Source organism: Barbatula barbatula (genome assembly GCF_947034865.1).
Source record: "Barbatula barbatula genome assembly, chromosome: 3".
Taxonomy (NCBI): Eukaryota; Metazoa; Chordata; class Actinopteri; order Cypriniformes; family Nemacheilidae; genus Barbatula; species Barbatula barbatula.
Genome location: NC_136764.1, coordinates 6045202 through 6062479, shown reverse-complemented (window position 1 = coordinate 6062479; position 17278 = coordinate 6045202). Strand labels below are relative to the sequence as shown.

General features: G+C 37.5%; 1 protein-coding gene across 4 annotated transcripts; it reads right to left on the bottom strand.

The window, feature by feature from the left end:
- Nucleotides 1-921: 921 nt before the first annotated feature.
- Nucleotides 922-14566, bottom strand: tpm4b (tropomyosin 4b). Of its 4 annotated transcripts, none has more exons than XM_079452948.1 (9): nucleotides 14442-14566; nucleotides 12425-12550; nucleotides 4563-4696; nucleotides 4050-4167; nucleotides 3565-3635; nucleotides 3241-3316; nucleotides 3050-3112; nucleotides 2795-2864; nucleotides 922-1339 (listed from the first exon to the last, which is right to left on the bottom strand). In XM_079452948.1, the coding sequence occupies exons 1-9, from the start codon at nucleotides 14553-14555 to the stop codon at nucleotides 1257-1259; spliced, it is 855 nt and encodes a 284-aa protein (XP_079309074.1). In that variant the 5' UTR covers nucleotides 14556-14566; the 3' UTR covers nucleotides 922-1256. The 4 variants fall into 4 exon arrangements, with proteins under 4 accessions (XP_079309074.1, XP_079309075.1, XP_079309076.1 ...); XM_079452950.1 differs by lacking the exon at nucleotides 922-1339 and adding an exon at nucleotides 2233-2400; XM_079452949.1 differs by lacking the exons at nucleotides 12425-12550; nucleotides 14442-14566 and adding an exon at nucleotides 9463-9597.
- Nucleotides 14567-17278: the final 2712 nt, after the last annotated feature.

Genomic DNA, 17278 nt, shown 5'->3' with positions numbered 1-17278 from the left:
TGTAAAAAATAGAAACATTATGAAATGTGCAACACAATACTGCTTAAGTGAGCCTTTTACATGGAGGAGAGGAAGAGCGTGGGTCTGTTTTGGACCTCTTTTAAAATTGTTGTGAGAAATCAAATCTTCCCTTTAATATTTCAAAAACAAAACGAATGGTTTGATTTATGAGAGAAAATGCATTGTATCATACATTAAATAATGTGGAGCCAATGCAACTATAAATATGTTGGCATAGTATTGGACGATAAGCTTAGATGAAATGGGTGGACTAAGGATTTAGGTACAAAGGTTCAACAAAGAATGTATTTCCTAAAGAAATTACGCCCGTTCAATGTCGACCATCAAACGTTATATATTTTTAATGGTGCTTTTATTGAGAGCTTTATGACGTTTGGTGTAATATGCTGGTATGGCGATGCTTCTGAGGCACAGAAGAAATTATTAAGGAAGGAGGTGACTTTGGCGAGTGCTAGGGATTTTGTAACCGAGTATAGATATCTAAAGAAATCAAGTGTTAAATAAAGATGAGAGTCATCCTATATACTGTGCTTTTGAATTGCGGCCATCCGGACGACGGTATTGTGTCCCTAGGTGTTATTCCCCAAGCAATTACATTTTAAATTGTACTTCTTTTTAGCTGGTCTGGACACATTTTGTAGCCTGTATATATTTTGTATGCCAACTGTGATTCTTATTATGTCTGTGTGAGCACGCTGCAACCTAACTTTGCCTAAGGGGCCACATTAACTGCAGTCCCTTTAACAATGTAAAGAAAAATGTCTACTAGATTACTCTAATGCGATTCATTTCTTTACATTGTGGTGCTTTATTAAGTCTAACTTATGTTCCTTTTCATGTTCTTTCAAAAGAAAGAAAGAAAAGTTGTAAAAGTCAAATAATTTGACATGCAACGATCTTCAATGTAACTCCAAAGTTGACTTTATTACAAGCGTTAAACACGTTTATGGTTTCATACAGTACAGCTTCAGCTCAATACAGATGTTGTCAGTTACAAGTGCGCTACGTGTATTCAACCCGGGACAGTCGTGTACGGACAGAATCGCCGCACGTGATGTTTTTAACTCACTGGGAAAGTACAGTAAGAATTATTATGAAAATATATATATAGAAAAAATCATTGTCAGGACATGACATAACTTATTATAGAAAAGATGACAAACTAAACACAAAACACCGTTGGAATGATTGACTAAACTGGAATGTCGTTTGTGTGGATTTCTTCTCTCGAATGCTCACAAGCTGTTGAGCTCCTGAAGAGTTTGATCCAGAACTTGATGCATCTCCAGGTTCTGTTGTTTAGCCTGAGCCAGACCCTCTGAAACAGACAAGCATCATGGTTTGATTAAACATGACACACATGTGAATTTCTACATCTGTAAAATCTAGAGAGCAAAAACTGTTTATGTAACTCACAAAGGTGTTGAATTCATATCATGCGTGTTTGAAGATTTATTTTGAAGTCTTAATTACAGACTTGAATTAAAATGATTTATTTAATTGTCGATCTTGAAGCAAGTGATCTTCAGCACATCAGATATTGGAATAATCTTAGTTTTTAGGCTTAAACACAATGGCTATAAATGTATAGGATAGTTTTATATTGATAATGTCATTCGCAATGCATCATGGGATTATTCCCTCATAAAAGAGGTTCAGAAGTGAACACACTCCAAATTAAGGTCACTGTTGCTCTATCACGCTGTTAAAATCCAAGAAGACTAAAGACACACATTATTCAAAAGAACATTTATAAGGCAACCATAGGTGTTCTGACCAAATGCTCAAGGATCATCATCATTTTTGAAATCAAGAAATTGTTTTCTTTTCAGAGAAGAACTACAAAGTTGAGTGAACAAAGAAATATTTAGATGGAAATATTTAGAGAAGACAGAAAGAAACAAAACAGATGGAGATTTTAAAGAGAAGTAAAATCTTTATTAAACTTCAGAACCTGATCCTTAAAGTCGTCATTACAGTGGCACAAACTATTAACTGCCGTGGTATCAAACATTTCTGAGTTAAACATTTCAACCAGATGGATGAATGTCACTTGATTTTAAAGTAGCTTTTTAACATAATATAAAAAAACGAATAATTTTAGATTAATAGCAGAATGTGTATTAAAAAGTAAACAGTACATTTTTATTTAGACTTTCAAACTTTGTGAAAAAAAACACATGGCACAAGTGGTGTGTGAGAGAAAGAGAGATTCAGAACAAACGTCTCCATAACATTCCAGCATATACACTGACATAAAATGTCAGATTCTTGCGTTAAGGAGGCATGACGCCATCTACAATGAGGTCATATCATTGAGCGCATGATCCAGCTCCTCACTGATGGCCTTGTATTTTAGCTTCTGCGCATACAGTTCATCTGGAGGTCAAGGGTCAAGAGCGGAGAGCACGCAGGAAACGGGAAGTAGAAAGATAAAGAGAAGACAATGAGTTCAAGTTCAAAAGGACGGGACAGAGAAAAGTTTTTAAGATTAAAGACGAGACAAAAGCTAGAAGGGAAAAAGATTGTATATGTTTTGTGTTTGACTAAAATCTTGCGCAATCATTTGGGCAATAGTCACTTTCCTATCTGCCCTAATGTCTGCACGAAACCATATTAAATACAAAACTCGACTAAATGCCACACAGACAATGAGATCAAAGGTGAAACTGGTGTCACTGTCGGTATGAGTGAAATCATGGGCAGGGAGTCTGCATTACTGAGGAAGTGAATCAGAGAGAGAGAGAGAGAGAACCGAGGGTGGGCCGCTTACCCTCCAGGTCATCGATGGTCTTTTCCAGTTTGGCGACCGTCCTTTCTGCGAACTCAGCACGAGTTTCAATCTGTGTGGGGGGAAGAAACGAGGAGGAGAATGACCTGATGCGATCCAGCTGTTGTCACTTCAAAATGTGTCAGACTGTGATTCATTAGGCAAATAAACTCTTTAGAAATACTTGGATAAACAGCTGTGTGTGTGTGTGTGTGTGTGTGTGTGTGTGTGTGTGTGTGTGTGTTTTAGGCCGCCCACCTCTTTCAGTTTATCAGTGAGAACTTTGATCTCCTCTTCATATTTGTCCTCTTTCTCTGAATACTGCATATAGAAGACAAGCAAGACGTTATTTAAACCACACATGTGCGCGCTCACACACACAAATGCACGCACGCAAACACACACACACGAACGCAAACACACACATGTACGCAAACACGCACACAAACCTTATCTGATTGGGCTTCTAAAGATTTGAGGTTGTTGGTTACGTTTTTGAGCTCTTCTTCCAGATCCGCACCTTTACTGTTAAAATATAAACAAATAATTTTTGGCAATGAGAGTTTATGTGACGTTTATGGTCAAGTTAGTGCATATCTAAAATTCTGGATCGACCCTTGATTCAGTCGACTTTCTGTTCACCTTCGGCTTTACAACTCGACGGACTGCTTACATTCACACACAGCAACATTAGACACTGTATGAAATCTAATGTCTAAGGACATTGTAATAGTAACTCTTTAAAACTTAGCTAAGAATGTACATTTACTAACAGTTCAGAGATCTCTGCTCTCTCTTCTGCTCTTTCCAATTCCCCCTCCAAAATCACCAACTTACGAGCGACCTGAAACACACACATACACAGACCAAGGTTACTTTAGTTTACTAAAATTAAAACTTTGAAAACATTCCTGTCCATTGAAATCAAATAATGACCGAAAAATTATTGGAAAAACTTAACCGAAGTAAGTTTAAAGCAGTAAAATTATAACAATAAACAAAAAACTAAAATAAAAATGAATTAATCTTATATAGCAACATTTAAAATAAACCAATTCATTAGAAATCACAAAAGCATGTACAGAAATTTCTAAAACTTGACTACAATTGACACAAAAATCTATAAATAAAAGCAAATATAAAATATGAATAAAACAAAAATCAAAACTATAATGACTCTGATACAGACATCACTCATCACACAAAACTTCAACACCTGTACACAATATTATTTTAGACTTGTGTGTGTGTGTTTAACCTCCTCGTATTTGCGATCAGCTTCCTCTGCGATGTGTTTGGCCTCTTTGAGCTGCATCTCCTGAATTTCCATCTTCTCCTCATCCTTCATGGCACGATTCTCAATCACCTTTATGCCCCTAAACCAATAACACCAAACTTTTCAGACACAGACGTCAGATCAGATGTTTGTTGTGTGAGGGAATAAAAGAGGTAATATTCCCTTCGTTTGAATCACTAATGTAAAAATGTGTCTCCATTACTGGTGTGAATCTCTCCAGCATTATTATCCGTCCACTCCACTGTAGTATTTTTCATTGATGTATTTATTCATTTCTATGTCAGCAGGAGGGTCTTTTATACAGAGATAATACATCAGTTAAACATACTGTACATTAAGGTTGAAAGGGTCGTTTGAGTGTAATGTTTCCCTTGACTTCACCAAACCTCTGATCTGTAAGCCTAAATGTCTGTAATTCTTTTATAGACAAAAACATAATCATGCAAAAATATGAATGACTGCGTGTATACTGACCTCTCGCTCTCATCGGCCGCTTTCTCAGCCTCCTCGAGTTTCTGAAGCGCTGTGGCCAGTCTCTCCTGAGCCCGGTCCAGTTCCTCCTCCACCAGCTGGATCCTGCGGTTCAGAGCGGCCACATCACCTTCAGCCTGCACATGCACACAAGGGATTAAACTGGTTAAAATCCCACAAGGATTGATGAACAGAAGCCGTGAACATAAACGGAACTTCTGTCATATTGTATCCTATAAGCATCTTTCGTTTGAAAGCCAGATTGCATTATTCAGGATCTTAAAGAATTATAACTTGATGTCTTTAGGATTTGCTTTAAGACTGAATTCTGTTTTGAAGTATATTTATGCCTCGCTTTGTTCACCACAATCGATCATATTTAAATCCAAAACAATAAGCTCAGAGGAAGTGAGTCTGAGACTGACTGTTTTTGTCTTTCAGCACTTATTCGATTTCCTCGAAAGCCAGACATGTGCTGTTCATTTATTCTGGAGAGCCAGATGTACATAAATCACAATATTCAGAGTCTGCTCGCTGTTACGAAAATGAAGATCAGCGTTGAGGAAAATCACAGGTGATTGTGTAACTAAAACAGTCAAAACTGAATGACGGTCATCGGCCGTCTCTCCACCAGCATCCTCCTGAGATGAGAACAAACATCTGCTGTCTGTCTCTTACTTTAATACTAACACTAACTTATTTGTTTGTTTCTTCCTGCTGCTTTTAAACAATGCAACATTGTAAAAAGCGCTATATAAATAAATACTGAATTGAATTGTCTACTATAACATCTGACACAACAGTTACGGAAACTTCGCAATTCCATCATAACTCTATAACAGAAAAAGAAAAGCGAGCACATAAATACAACCTTCTTGTATTTAGTAGAAAAAGGATTCTGAAATCATGTGACGACTAGTGTTGTAGTATTCGAGACCGGTCTCAAGATCATTTTTTGTTGGTCTTGTCTCGAGTGTCTTTGGTCTCGGTCTTGCCTTGGTCTCGGGATTTTATTTCAAGACCGGTCGAGACCACAACTGTGGGAATTACACGAAATTGCTGGTGCATTGTCTGATTTATGTGTTATCATCATTCATGTGATTGGATGTAGAACTTCTGTTTTTAAAAGCATTCACTACTTGTTCCTTATTTGATTCTGCGGTTAGTTTTGCTACTCGTACTGCTGGTAAGAGAAGAAAGGGGGATTGTCTTAAAGAAATCTTGCCCACAATATACGCAAATACACAAAATTTCTATAATTATTCAATAAACCTTAAGTTAATAAGTGTTTTAGACACAATTAAACAAGTTTTTGTTCTACTTTGTATATTCCCAAAATCTGAACTTGTGCACATTTCTGAGCATCACACAGCTATTTTGTTTTTTAGATAAAAAAGCAATGAAACAAATTAAATCACTCTTAAATTTAACACACTTTAATTTATCTTGGGTATTTACCCTTTTTGTTTATGTTCAGTTGTTGACATTTTTAACTGCACAAAAATTATAATATGTTACAGTAGGTGGGTGATAAAAAATAGATCATAAAACATCCTACATATAAATCTCTAACTTCTATTAAGTAACTTCTATTATTATTTTATTACAACTTTTGAGTGTTTTGTGGAATTAATTTTGGGAGTTCCGGTCTTTGTCTTGACTCGGTCTTGGCCTGCCTTGGTCTCTGCCGCTCAAAGTCTTGTTCTAGTCTTGGTCTCAACACCCTCTGGTCTCGGTGGTCTCGACTACAACACTAGTGACGACTCTTGAATTTAATCCATTTGCAGTGTGTAGTGTGCCTTGGCTACGTCTCCTTCTTCTAACAATGAATTCTAAGATTGTGTGGGCCTCACACCATATGAGGTACTCCAATAAGCATACGATTAGCATATCATTATATCACTTCAAAGTGAACTTAAAATCAGAATTGACTCCCATTTTACCCACATCTTCTGCAGAATACAAAAGATATTTTGAAGAACATTGGTAACCAGCCCCCCACTGACTTCTATTGTGTGAACGAAAACCATGGGGACATTTCTCAAAATGTTTTCTGTCCTTTACATTCCTGATCTGTGAATGCACCATTTTTTAAACAATTTAAAACGTTATACCAAAACATTTCTGAAAACATTTACCTTTTTATATAAAAAAGAAAACCTGGAGAAAACATAGCTTTCACATCCCAAAAATCATTCCAAGGAACGGGGCTCACTGTTAAAGCAAAAGATAAAATCAAAGCCTGTCAAACACGTTTCTCTTAAATGGCAATATTTCCAGAGACGTCTGGCTTAACCACAATGCAATTTTCAGGACTTAAAAGATTAAAGATATAAAGTTGCAAAGCTAAAAGTTTACATTCATATCTCCATTTATCTACATTGATATACAGTACGTCAGAATGAACCCAGTGGCCTTTTCTGTCCAACAATCCCTGGGTCTCTCTAGAATTCATTCTTCATTAAACTTTGGCCTGTCTGTGTTTACTATGATGACACTGAGTACACTAGCCGATGAAACAACATTTAAAATGGCTTAAAATATTTGCGGCACATCTATATACCACAGCTGTGTGCCCGCAATGAACAGACTGCTAAATATAACTATTATAAAAATTTTCCATTTCTCTCTGCTTTAAGTCTTCCCAACAGGAAACTGCCGAGGGTTCTGAACGTGAAACGTGGAGGTCACGCATGCATAGAGCCCATTAAAAATCTGGCTGGCCATCTGGATAAAACATTTAGAGCCTTAAACGCGTTCACTTGTTGGACTCCATCCCATCATCATTCTTCAAATATCTTCTACATTAAATGAAGCATACAGTTTCACCAGATATCTTCTCATCTCAATGAGACACAGAGCTGCGAGGAGAGTTATATGGAACCGTTAAAAGTTAAATCTACGTGGAAGTTTCTTTCGGTGCTCTCCAAATGAGACACTGTATATCGCTCTCCGAAGGGCCTTTCGGGAAGTTGAAGTGAAGGCAAAATGGAGCAATAAAAACATTTTAAACGGACACATTAAGATGCAGTTGTGTTTTTCCCCTCTAGAGTTGAAAGATCAAGTGCTTTACTCTTCGAAGGGAGTATGGCATAGGGATGATCACTTTGGAATGGAACGCAGGGTTTGTCTGTGATATATCAGCTCATAGGGAGGAACCAGACTACAGGATCTGCTTCAAACCCCCTGGTGTCCTAATTTATATCAGAGCTCACTTTTAAAGCTGCTGGTGCATTTAGTAAAATTGGTGCTTTTACCATTTCAGAACCACAGAATGAAAAGGTTTGATGTTTTAGATTTTCTAAGTGATACAGGGGACCGTGTAAAAGAAAGCACAAAGCTACAAATATTAGCTCTACAGGAAGTGAAGAGGTAAAGTGTCACTTCCCCAACTTCCTGTGGTCTGCAGTACTTTCCAGGAAACAGGTTGCCAAACACGCTCAAACGTTTAGACAACCAAACACACTCAAAACATTTTCATAAAACAATGAAAGGCTCATGTGTTGTTGATCCTCTGATTTCCAGTCAACTGCATCTCAGATATTTCTCCTGAGAAAAAGTCAGGAGTCATTACAGTTTGAGAAGAGATGTCAACAACTAGGGATATGTCCATTTTGGCCGATGACGATAACCGATGATTATTTTACATTGATAACCGATATATTGGCCCGAATATATGAAGTATCTAGATATTTACATAACATTTCCTAAGACTGAAACAAAAGGCAAAAAGTGGGCAAATGCTTTTATATGAAAACATCGAATGCAGAGAACAACGTTAAGCGTTAGTTCTCTGTTTTCCCTTGAAAATCATGAACCAAGCCCACTTCACACTAGTTAAAGATTATTTAACCTTCAAACTTTTCTGGTATACTGTTTTTTTCGACAAATAAATGATATATTTTCTTCCCGAGAACCCAGAATATTTTTCTTAGTAGCCACGAGTCTAACAGGTCTCAAGACAGAAAGCATTCAGGCAGCATTCTGATTCAAACAACATGCTTTTGTTTCTATAATTTACACATTCATAAATAATATCTACATAATACATCGACAATGTTTTGCTAATAGTAGTAAGTGAATGATCACGACAGAAAGATAATACTGTACAGTATTTCAACTGTGAAATGCGTGCAGATGAAGAAGTTTATCCAGAGGATATATTTAGGATTTATCGGCTATAATATATCGGCCTAAATTATATTATCACCCGATAACATAAAATAATGAACATTTATCAGCCGATACCGTTATGGAAGATCATTTACTGTGCATCCCTATCAACAATGTGTCAAACTGAGCTCGTTTTTCAAGTTTGCAGTCAAAATACAATATAACTGAAGATCTCCATACGAACTCAAACATTTCTCATCAAATCCAGATGGTTTTACATCCACAATCCACATTCATTTTACAACGCCCAAAACGATCCAGGTTTTGACTGGGGGGCACACTGACACACTGTGGGGTAAGTTGTCACAAAGAATATGCTGTACGATGACAGGGATTTCTGAAAAAAATGAAAAATAAAATACTGCATTCCGGCAGCTCAGACAGACCATTGCGTCACGCGTAATGATAAAAAAATACATAGTTTAAAAGCACTGTCAGTTGTTTCGGATAAATGCATCTGCCAGATGAAATGTAAATTGAAAATACTATGTAAACTAGGCCTTCGTGCATGGAAAATTTTGTTTTTTTCCGATTTTATTTGACATTAAATCTGATTAAATGATGTTTATATGCGATTGGGCTTTTGTCTCAAAGTCTTTGCCAATACTTCCCGTGTGACAACTAGCCCCGGCCTCTCAATATACCGAGTCACCGACCCCCTGCAATAAACTAAAAGCAAATGAAAGAAAAAGAAGAGAAAGAGAAAAGACTTTAAGGATGGATCTCTCACTTTTTCCCGTAGATCTCGTTCATTGTCTAGTTCTCTCTGTAGAATCTGCGCTCTGTCTTCGGCATCATCCGCCTCCTGTTGCAGTGATTGAATCTTCCTCTTCACCGCGTCCAGAGAGTTTATGGACATCTCCGAAACTTTGTATCAATATGTAAAATGCGTAGACAACAGTTACGGGACGTGTTTGAAGCCTGCGCGCGTTTGCGAACGGATCAAATCCAGTGAAGTAGATGAACGCTGGATCCGATGTGTGCTTCTGCTCGCGCGCAGATCCCAGGAAAGCAGCCAGCCAGGAATGCGTAAGAAAGTCCGATCCCAGGAAGAAGATGCTGGATCAGATGACATCAGACGTGAATGAGGGGGTGGTCTTACTTCTTCCGAAACTATTATGTGCTGACTTCTGGACATTGTTTTGCTTATGAATGACCAGAGGCGATAGCGTAACTGCGATGACCCAACGTAAAATCTTACTCTGGAAGAATGAATCTTATAAGAACTATATCCGCGCAGTACGTTTAAAGTATGTTTATTTGTGTAGATTGCAGTGTTTGTAATGCGCGGAATAATGTTGACGTTTTAAGGTACCGTTGCTGTGGGCTAGATGTGAGTTCGAGTTCATGCGGTAGTGCGCAGGTCGACCGGAATATGACGTCGAAATACCGCAAGAGCCGCGCTTTCAAACCGTTCTCGCGAGACTTGAGTTTCGGCAGAAAAACGAGCGAAGTTCATTTAAAAAACGTATTGATGGCATCGTATTATTGCGAAAACGAGATAGTCTTCGGTTGTATATAATATAGAATTAAATGAATTGTAGAAAGGGTGAAGGAGTGGAAGATCAGTTTCAATTCCTCTGATGATCGCTGTTCAGAAACCACTGCGAGCGTTTCAGTCAGGGTTGCCAGGTTTTTGTAACAAAACCCGCCCAATGGCCAGTCCCGATTTCCGGCCACTGGTATGGACACTTCCATCAATGAAAGTAGTGGTAAAGTCGCAATTTACATGAATAAAATCATCTTACCTCGAGATTCACAAGAGGACGAACAAAATAATTTAGGAAAGGTGGTTATTCTTGTTTAGAACTATGTGAAGTAATTAGCTATTTACAGATTTATTGTCCGATTCAGTTGTATTACTGTTAGAATATACGTATTAAATTAGTTTGGTCAAGTGCAATTTATGACTATGTAAAATTTCAACCCGTGAAATAAAAAAAACACCAGGGGAATTGAAAATTAAAAGTAGTAATTTGGCAACCCTGGTTTCAGTCACATTCATATTTGTGACCGGAAACTCAATGATTTATCCTCAATTACTCTGTTTCAAGTTGAATTTGTCACGTACATAACCATATGATGAATAGCGAGATGTTATGTAGGCCTACATAAAAGAATGAAAAACTTAAGATTTAGAAAAACGAGGTGATATTATTGTACTGTACTCTTAAGATTGAACATATTTCACAACAAATGAAGTGGTGTAGTAACAGCAGTTAAGCACAGTTTATTGTAAATGCGAATTCACTGTGTGATTCAGTAAAAAGGGAAAAATATAGTTAATATATAAAATATTATTTTGTGGTCATTCAATTCCAGTATGTGGGGGAGTGAGTGTTTGTCAGATGTTTAAGTGAACTGCAGGAGTGTGTATGTGTGCATGGGTGCATTAGACTCAAGAGTGCGGAGGTCATTGTTTGCTTTAGCTGAATTCCTCACATTCCAGGGCTGTGGGCTTTGTGTGTGCGTGTGTGTGCGATAGTGAGCGAAAAGAAAGTTTGAAATGACCTTGCTTTGCACAAAACCTATTGCCCAGTAGATGTGCCACAAGCTACTACATTGATCTGCTATAAACATTAGGAGTTTGTTTAATGAAATGTAAATAATCATTTAATCTTTTTTGGTATGACTTAAATCGTGTTACTTAAAGTCCCCATGAAACGGAAGTCAATAAGAACTGTCATGTTTTATTTCACTGGGCCAAAGTAATCTTTTTAGAATGCACTACAAAGGAACCAGTCCTCAGGTGATGCTCTGTTAAGCAAATAGCAACATTTGTATTATTTTGTCTTTCGCAGAACAAAGAAAGTCATGGAATGAGGCGTAGCCAGTAAATTACTTATTTTTATATTGATTTCTACTGATGCTAAACATAGTTTTGTATACTTGTTGTTGGCTTTTATATTCTAAATGTGAAACGCTCTCTCATTTCAGTTTGGATTAAAGCGTCTGCTAAATGAATAAATGTAAGTGTTTAGCTCTCTCAGCACTTTGAAGAATGCAGCTCTTCGGTGATAGAATGTGGCATCCAGACTGTTTTTCATAATGGTTTGCGTTTGTGCAGATCTGGCTCTCATGCTTTGTGGTTTGGTTTGTCTCCCTGTGGCTTTCTCACCCTAAATATCCATTTCCTCTGCCCGAGAGCCAGGAGTCTGTGGTTGTTACATAAAAAAAAGGAATTCAAGAGCCTCACTAGTAAATCCTTCGTCGTATCTGGGCATCCGCTAAAGAATATGGAAAGACATGGATTCCGGGCTGTCAGCAGAAGCCGGAGAGGAATGTGGGGAAACTTTTTCTTCCAGTATTCTTTCTCGTGGAGTTGCCGACATGCTCTCGCTGTGATTAAAGCATCTTCAGTGCTGGAATGGGAACAATCTGTCTGAAGCTTCCCATCTGAGCCAGGTGCAAAGGTTTTACTCTGGTGCCGCATGCACGGATGTAATTATGGTAATTGCTGTTTTTGATGTTGGGCTTTAAATACAAAGTCTGGCCTCCACTGGCCATTTTTACAAAGATTGAAATGCACCCAAATATGTCTGGGATCGTTCTCTTCTCATTTTACATTTTCATTCGAACTGCTACTGATCAGAATGCTATATACTCGCATTAAATTTAATGGAGTATTTATTTTTAGGTCGTCGGGATTTACGGGCTTCAGTTATTAAATTATTTCATTCATAATTACTCACGTCTGCCGCCTTTTTCTCAGACAGTTCCAGTTTCTCTTGAGCGTCTTTGAGAGCTTCTGAATATTTGTCCAGTTCGTCTTCTGTTCCTTTCAGTTTCTTTTGTAAACCAACCAGTTCGTCTTCCAGCTAACACAAAGACAAAACCAACAGAAACGAAAATAAAGGTAAAATATACAAAAAAGATAACAAATACACATCAGACATGAAAATAAAGAAATGAAAATACTGCTAACCCTGGATACACCTGTGAGAAAAGATACATTTTGGGATAAAATATGCAATATCAAGAGGTCCGTGGAAGGATTTTAAAATGAAAACCTTAAAATCAATTCTGCATTACACGAGTAGCCAATGAACAAAAGCTTCAAGAGGTGAGATACAGTATGCTCCCTTTTTTTCAGATACTTGAATGGTCAGATGGTTGCTAGGGAGTTCCTTGGTGGTTGCTGGGAGGATGCTAAAGCGTAATTTATGGTTGTGCGTAGGAAGGCCGTAGGCTGTGTGTAACCTGACGTGCACCTCTCCAAAAATGTAACAACGGGTCAACTCAACGCGGCCCGCAAGTGTTGCGTCATGTTTACTCAAACGCATCCGAATGAATTATCTATGTAAATTATTTGTTCTTCTGTATTTAACATTTCAAGCTGCATCAAAAGTGACTATTTACTTGCCGCTATCACTGCTAATGCTTCTCAAACGAGCTGCATCTTCTTTGGGTCTCGTCTTTGTGGGAAAACCGCCGAGTTGCCTACGGAGTAGGTCCCACGACCATAACTTGTCCTGGCTTAAGGTTTTGCAGGGCATTTTGTGGTTTGTTTAGTTGCTAGCATCTTGCTGGGTGGTTGCTAAGGCTTTGCTAGTCAGGTTTCTGGGTGGTCTCCAGGGTACTTCCTTCAGAAAATGAAATGATGTCATGGTGCAAGCACCTGGGTTGACCTTTCTAGAGAGTTCAATAAATGTGTTTTCTTGTGTTGGCTGTGTATATTTTAAGTACATCTACACAAACTACACAACTGTCTCATAGGCTATAGATATCAGCAGAGTTTTATTACGGTTTGATCTGTCCACGGAGACTAGGATATTTCTGTCCACACAGCTGTTGAGTTGAACATTAGTGACATCTGCCACTGTTGAATGTTGTTATGTGTCGAGAGGATTTGTGTTCGTCCATGTTAATGTGCTGGAATCTTTGGAGACTTTGAAGCATCATCACATGAATACCACCAGTGTCCCAGGTGACACTGTAGATTAAAACACTAGGTTGTGTTGTGGGTTCTCAGGAAATAAACATACAGATTAAACATACAGTACTTAAAATGAAAAGTGTCATTCAAATGCATAAATTAAAATGTTAAATTAACTTTTATTTGTTAATTGCTTTGGATAAAGGTGTCTCTAAAATGAACAAATGGAATGTAACTTTTCGGCTGTAGTGTTACTACTGTTGCTCTTAAGGTCCGGTCAACATCTCCTGGCCAGTTTTGGATAATTTCCCATCATTGAACCTTTATAAATAAAATCCGGTCCTTTCCCACAAAATATTCATTTTTTTCTGAATGAGATGTTCAGGATACTCCAGAGACCAGTAAACAGGCCCAGGGAAACAGCTGAAATGGTTCTTCTGCATTATTCCTGGTTGTCCCTGTTGACCTGAGTTTTGGTCATCTCTCCAGTTCTCCTCATCCTTAACTAACCCATCAAAAACCATGTTATATAATTGTTTACACAATCTTAAAAATAAAGGTGCTTCACGGAAGACTTTTAATGGTAAATGGTTCCATAAAAAGCCTTAAACATCTTGAAGAATCTTTCTGTTTCACAAACGGATCCGATTATATACTGTTGAGAGACGGTTGTTGGTTCTTTGTCCATTTTGTCCTTTTGACCACCTTTATTATTAAATAAAATAAAACATCTTATATTTGTCAAAAAAAATTACACTTTGACTAATGTAAAGACGTTCCATCTTTTAAACGAATGTTCCATCCTTTCTGTTTTCTTGGCCTCCAGCACTCACCTGTTTGCACTTGTCTTCTGCAGCTTTCTGATCCGACTCGGCCTGTTCCGCCCGGTCGATGGCGTTCTCCTTGTCCAACTTCAGCATCTGCATCTTCTTCTTAATGGCCTCCATCCTGCCCTTTGTGCCTGTGAACCGTAAGAGAGTCGAGGAGAATGCTGGAGGTTCTAGAGCAGAGAGAGAAACAACAGAGCTTTTTCTCGTCGGATGAGGAGATGAATTCCACCCGCAGTGACGCCAGAGAGAGAGGGGGGTGTGCTATGAAATGTAATGCTGCTGTTGATGGTTTAAACCCTCAGACGAGACCCTCAGACTCCCCTGTCTGAACCCCTTCGCACACACACTTTCACATACACACCAAATGTGTGGTTTTCCCTCCCCAACTACAACCTCAACCCATGAAATGTCTCACAGGCAGCCGATTTCCATATTTGGTCTTCTACTAAACAAGACGTTTTTCTTGGTACATTAAACATGCTTAAGGTTAACATAAATGGACTCTGTTTAATGTCTTGTCTTACCCGTGTGTAGGTTTCATTGTGTGCATTTTATTAGACAGAACATATACTTTTATGCATTTGGCTTTTATCCAAAGTGACTTGTAGTGCCTTCATGCTATTTTCTCAGCATGTAGTTAGACAGTATGTAGAAAAAATGCCTTCCCAATGTCAAAATATCAAAGCGATAGTTCACCCAAAACTGTCAATTGTCTTTCATCATTTATTCATCCTCATTTCATTCCAAACCTGTATGAGTTTCTTTCTTCTGCAGAACACAAAATAAGAGATTTTAAAGAATGTTGATAATTAAACAACACTGAACTCCATTGACTTCCATGGAATGAACACAAAACCACTGAGACATTTCTCATCTTCTTTTGTGTTTCAGAGAAGAAAAGAGTCATATTTACAACTGCATGAGGGGGGCATGCATTGTTTTTTACATTTTGTGGCACATTATCCCTTTAAGTATGAAAATGTACTGAATAAACATTTACATCAATTCATTATACAGACACTTTTTTTTCAAAGCGAGAGAAGAATGCAAGAGCATTTAACATTTTTCAAACTAGCCAGCAACAATAATTGTAGTCTGCACAGCAGTTTACATGTAGTGTAGTTGAAGCAAGGGGAAAATGAACAACATAAGATTGAAAAGCGTATGTATATATATATAAATATTCACAGAAGTCAAATGGGTTACACACTCATAAACCATTAATTTTATTTATCATATTTATTTGATTAGGCCTATGTGCAGACACATTCTTTTAAATTGTGATGAGTTCTGCGCATTATATATAAGAATGATCAGAATCGTAAATGTGCACATTATGCAAATATAACTTATAAATAGTAACTTAATTATTTTAAACATTCAAAAAGTTACGAATGGACCTCTTTGGATGACGTAAACAACACTGATCCAAAGCTGGCCAAAAAGAACGTTTCAGTTTTTTAACACTTGAGCAAAGTGCAACTGAACATTTTTAACCCAATCAAACTGTTCATCGAATATCTTCAAATTTCCATTACTTATGTGAGATTGAAAAAATCAATATAAAACCGTAAGTGCTTCTGGACCAGTGTTTACATCTTGCAAAGTGGTCTATAGTCTGTAAGTTTTAGGTTGATGCAGATAGCAGAGAGACGGATGTGTGGACGATGATCAGAACTAATGCAAAATATGTATGTTGGCTATATAATTTCAAGTTTTTAAATATATATATTTTACAAACTTGAACCATTATTCTATCGCGCATCGCATTATTTAGCTAATTATTGTATATCACATATTCCTTTAAACCGTGCAGCCCTGTTGCTTATATAGTGTTTTTCAATAGGCCTATATTTTAAAACCATTAAAATAGATTAAAGAGAAGAATCTTATCACATATCGAATATCGCATTATTTAGCATGGTATTGATATTGCATTTGTCTTTAATATCGCACAGCCCGAATTGTGATAGAATGTTTGTGGTATTCTTGTCATTATGTCAGTATTCTTATCGCTTTAAATGTAGCTTTATTGGGGAGAGGGCTGTTACTTCTCACACTCCTTATATACAGTATGTCTGATATACAGACGTGTGTGTGATGTTATCAAAAGGGTAAGTTGGAGATTTGAAAGGCTGGTTAAGAGGAGAAAAAAGGAAATGTGGAAAAAGTAAATTCTGAGCCAAGGGAAAGTCTTAAAAAAGAACAATTCAGGACTGTTCTCTGCCGTGTCTCTACGGCTAGATCATATTATTTCACACAGACATGGTACACCTTTTCTAGAACCAAACATTTCTTCATTAAAAAAAAACAAGACAGTGATGAGAATAAAGACATTACATTTTACATCAAATTTGTTGGTTGTGAGAATGTCGGTAATGATATTCACAGGCCAATCACTTAGTCGCTCTTTCAAATAAATAAGTATACTTTTGTCAATTTTAAATGTATTTATGACAAGAACATAAAAAGTAGACCGAAAGTATACTTTCTTGCATTTAGTATAAGTAAAGTCTAGGCTATAGCATGCTTGAATAAACTTATTATAAGGGTTGGTTTACTGAAGCTCATTTAAAGATGATGATGTGTCGTGATGGTCAGTCAGTGTGCCCGGCAGCCGGTCAGTCTTAAAATACAGTCTAAAATCAAATCCTAAGATTTTTAAAAGCCCGGTGCTTACACCAACAAACAACTGTAGTAATCCTTCAAGCACGAGTCTCCCAGATGAGCTATCAACCTTACAAAGTGTTTCAAGACCTCGGTGGAGTCTCATGAGAAGTGCATCTTCATGAGATGAATAATCAGTGAGATATGTGGAGATGTTATTACTCAGATGTTGC

Excerpts from the sequence above, each read along its gene's own strand:
- tpm4b (XM_079452948.1), bottom strand. The coding sequence starts at position 14,555 with ATGGAGGCCATTAAGAAGAAGATGCAGATGCTGAAGTTGGACAAGGAG. Across the intron at positions 4,168-4,562 it reads GCGGCCGATGAGAGCGAGAG|GGGCATAAAGGTGATTGAGA; the intron begins GTCAGTATACAC and ends TTATTGGTTTAG. Across the intron at positions 1,340-2,794 it reads GACCATCGATGACCTGGAGG|AGGGTCTGGCTCAGGCTAAA; the intron begins GTAAGCGGCCCA and ends TGTCTGTTTCAG.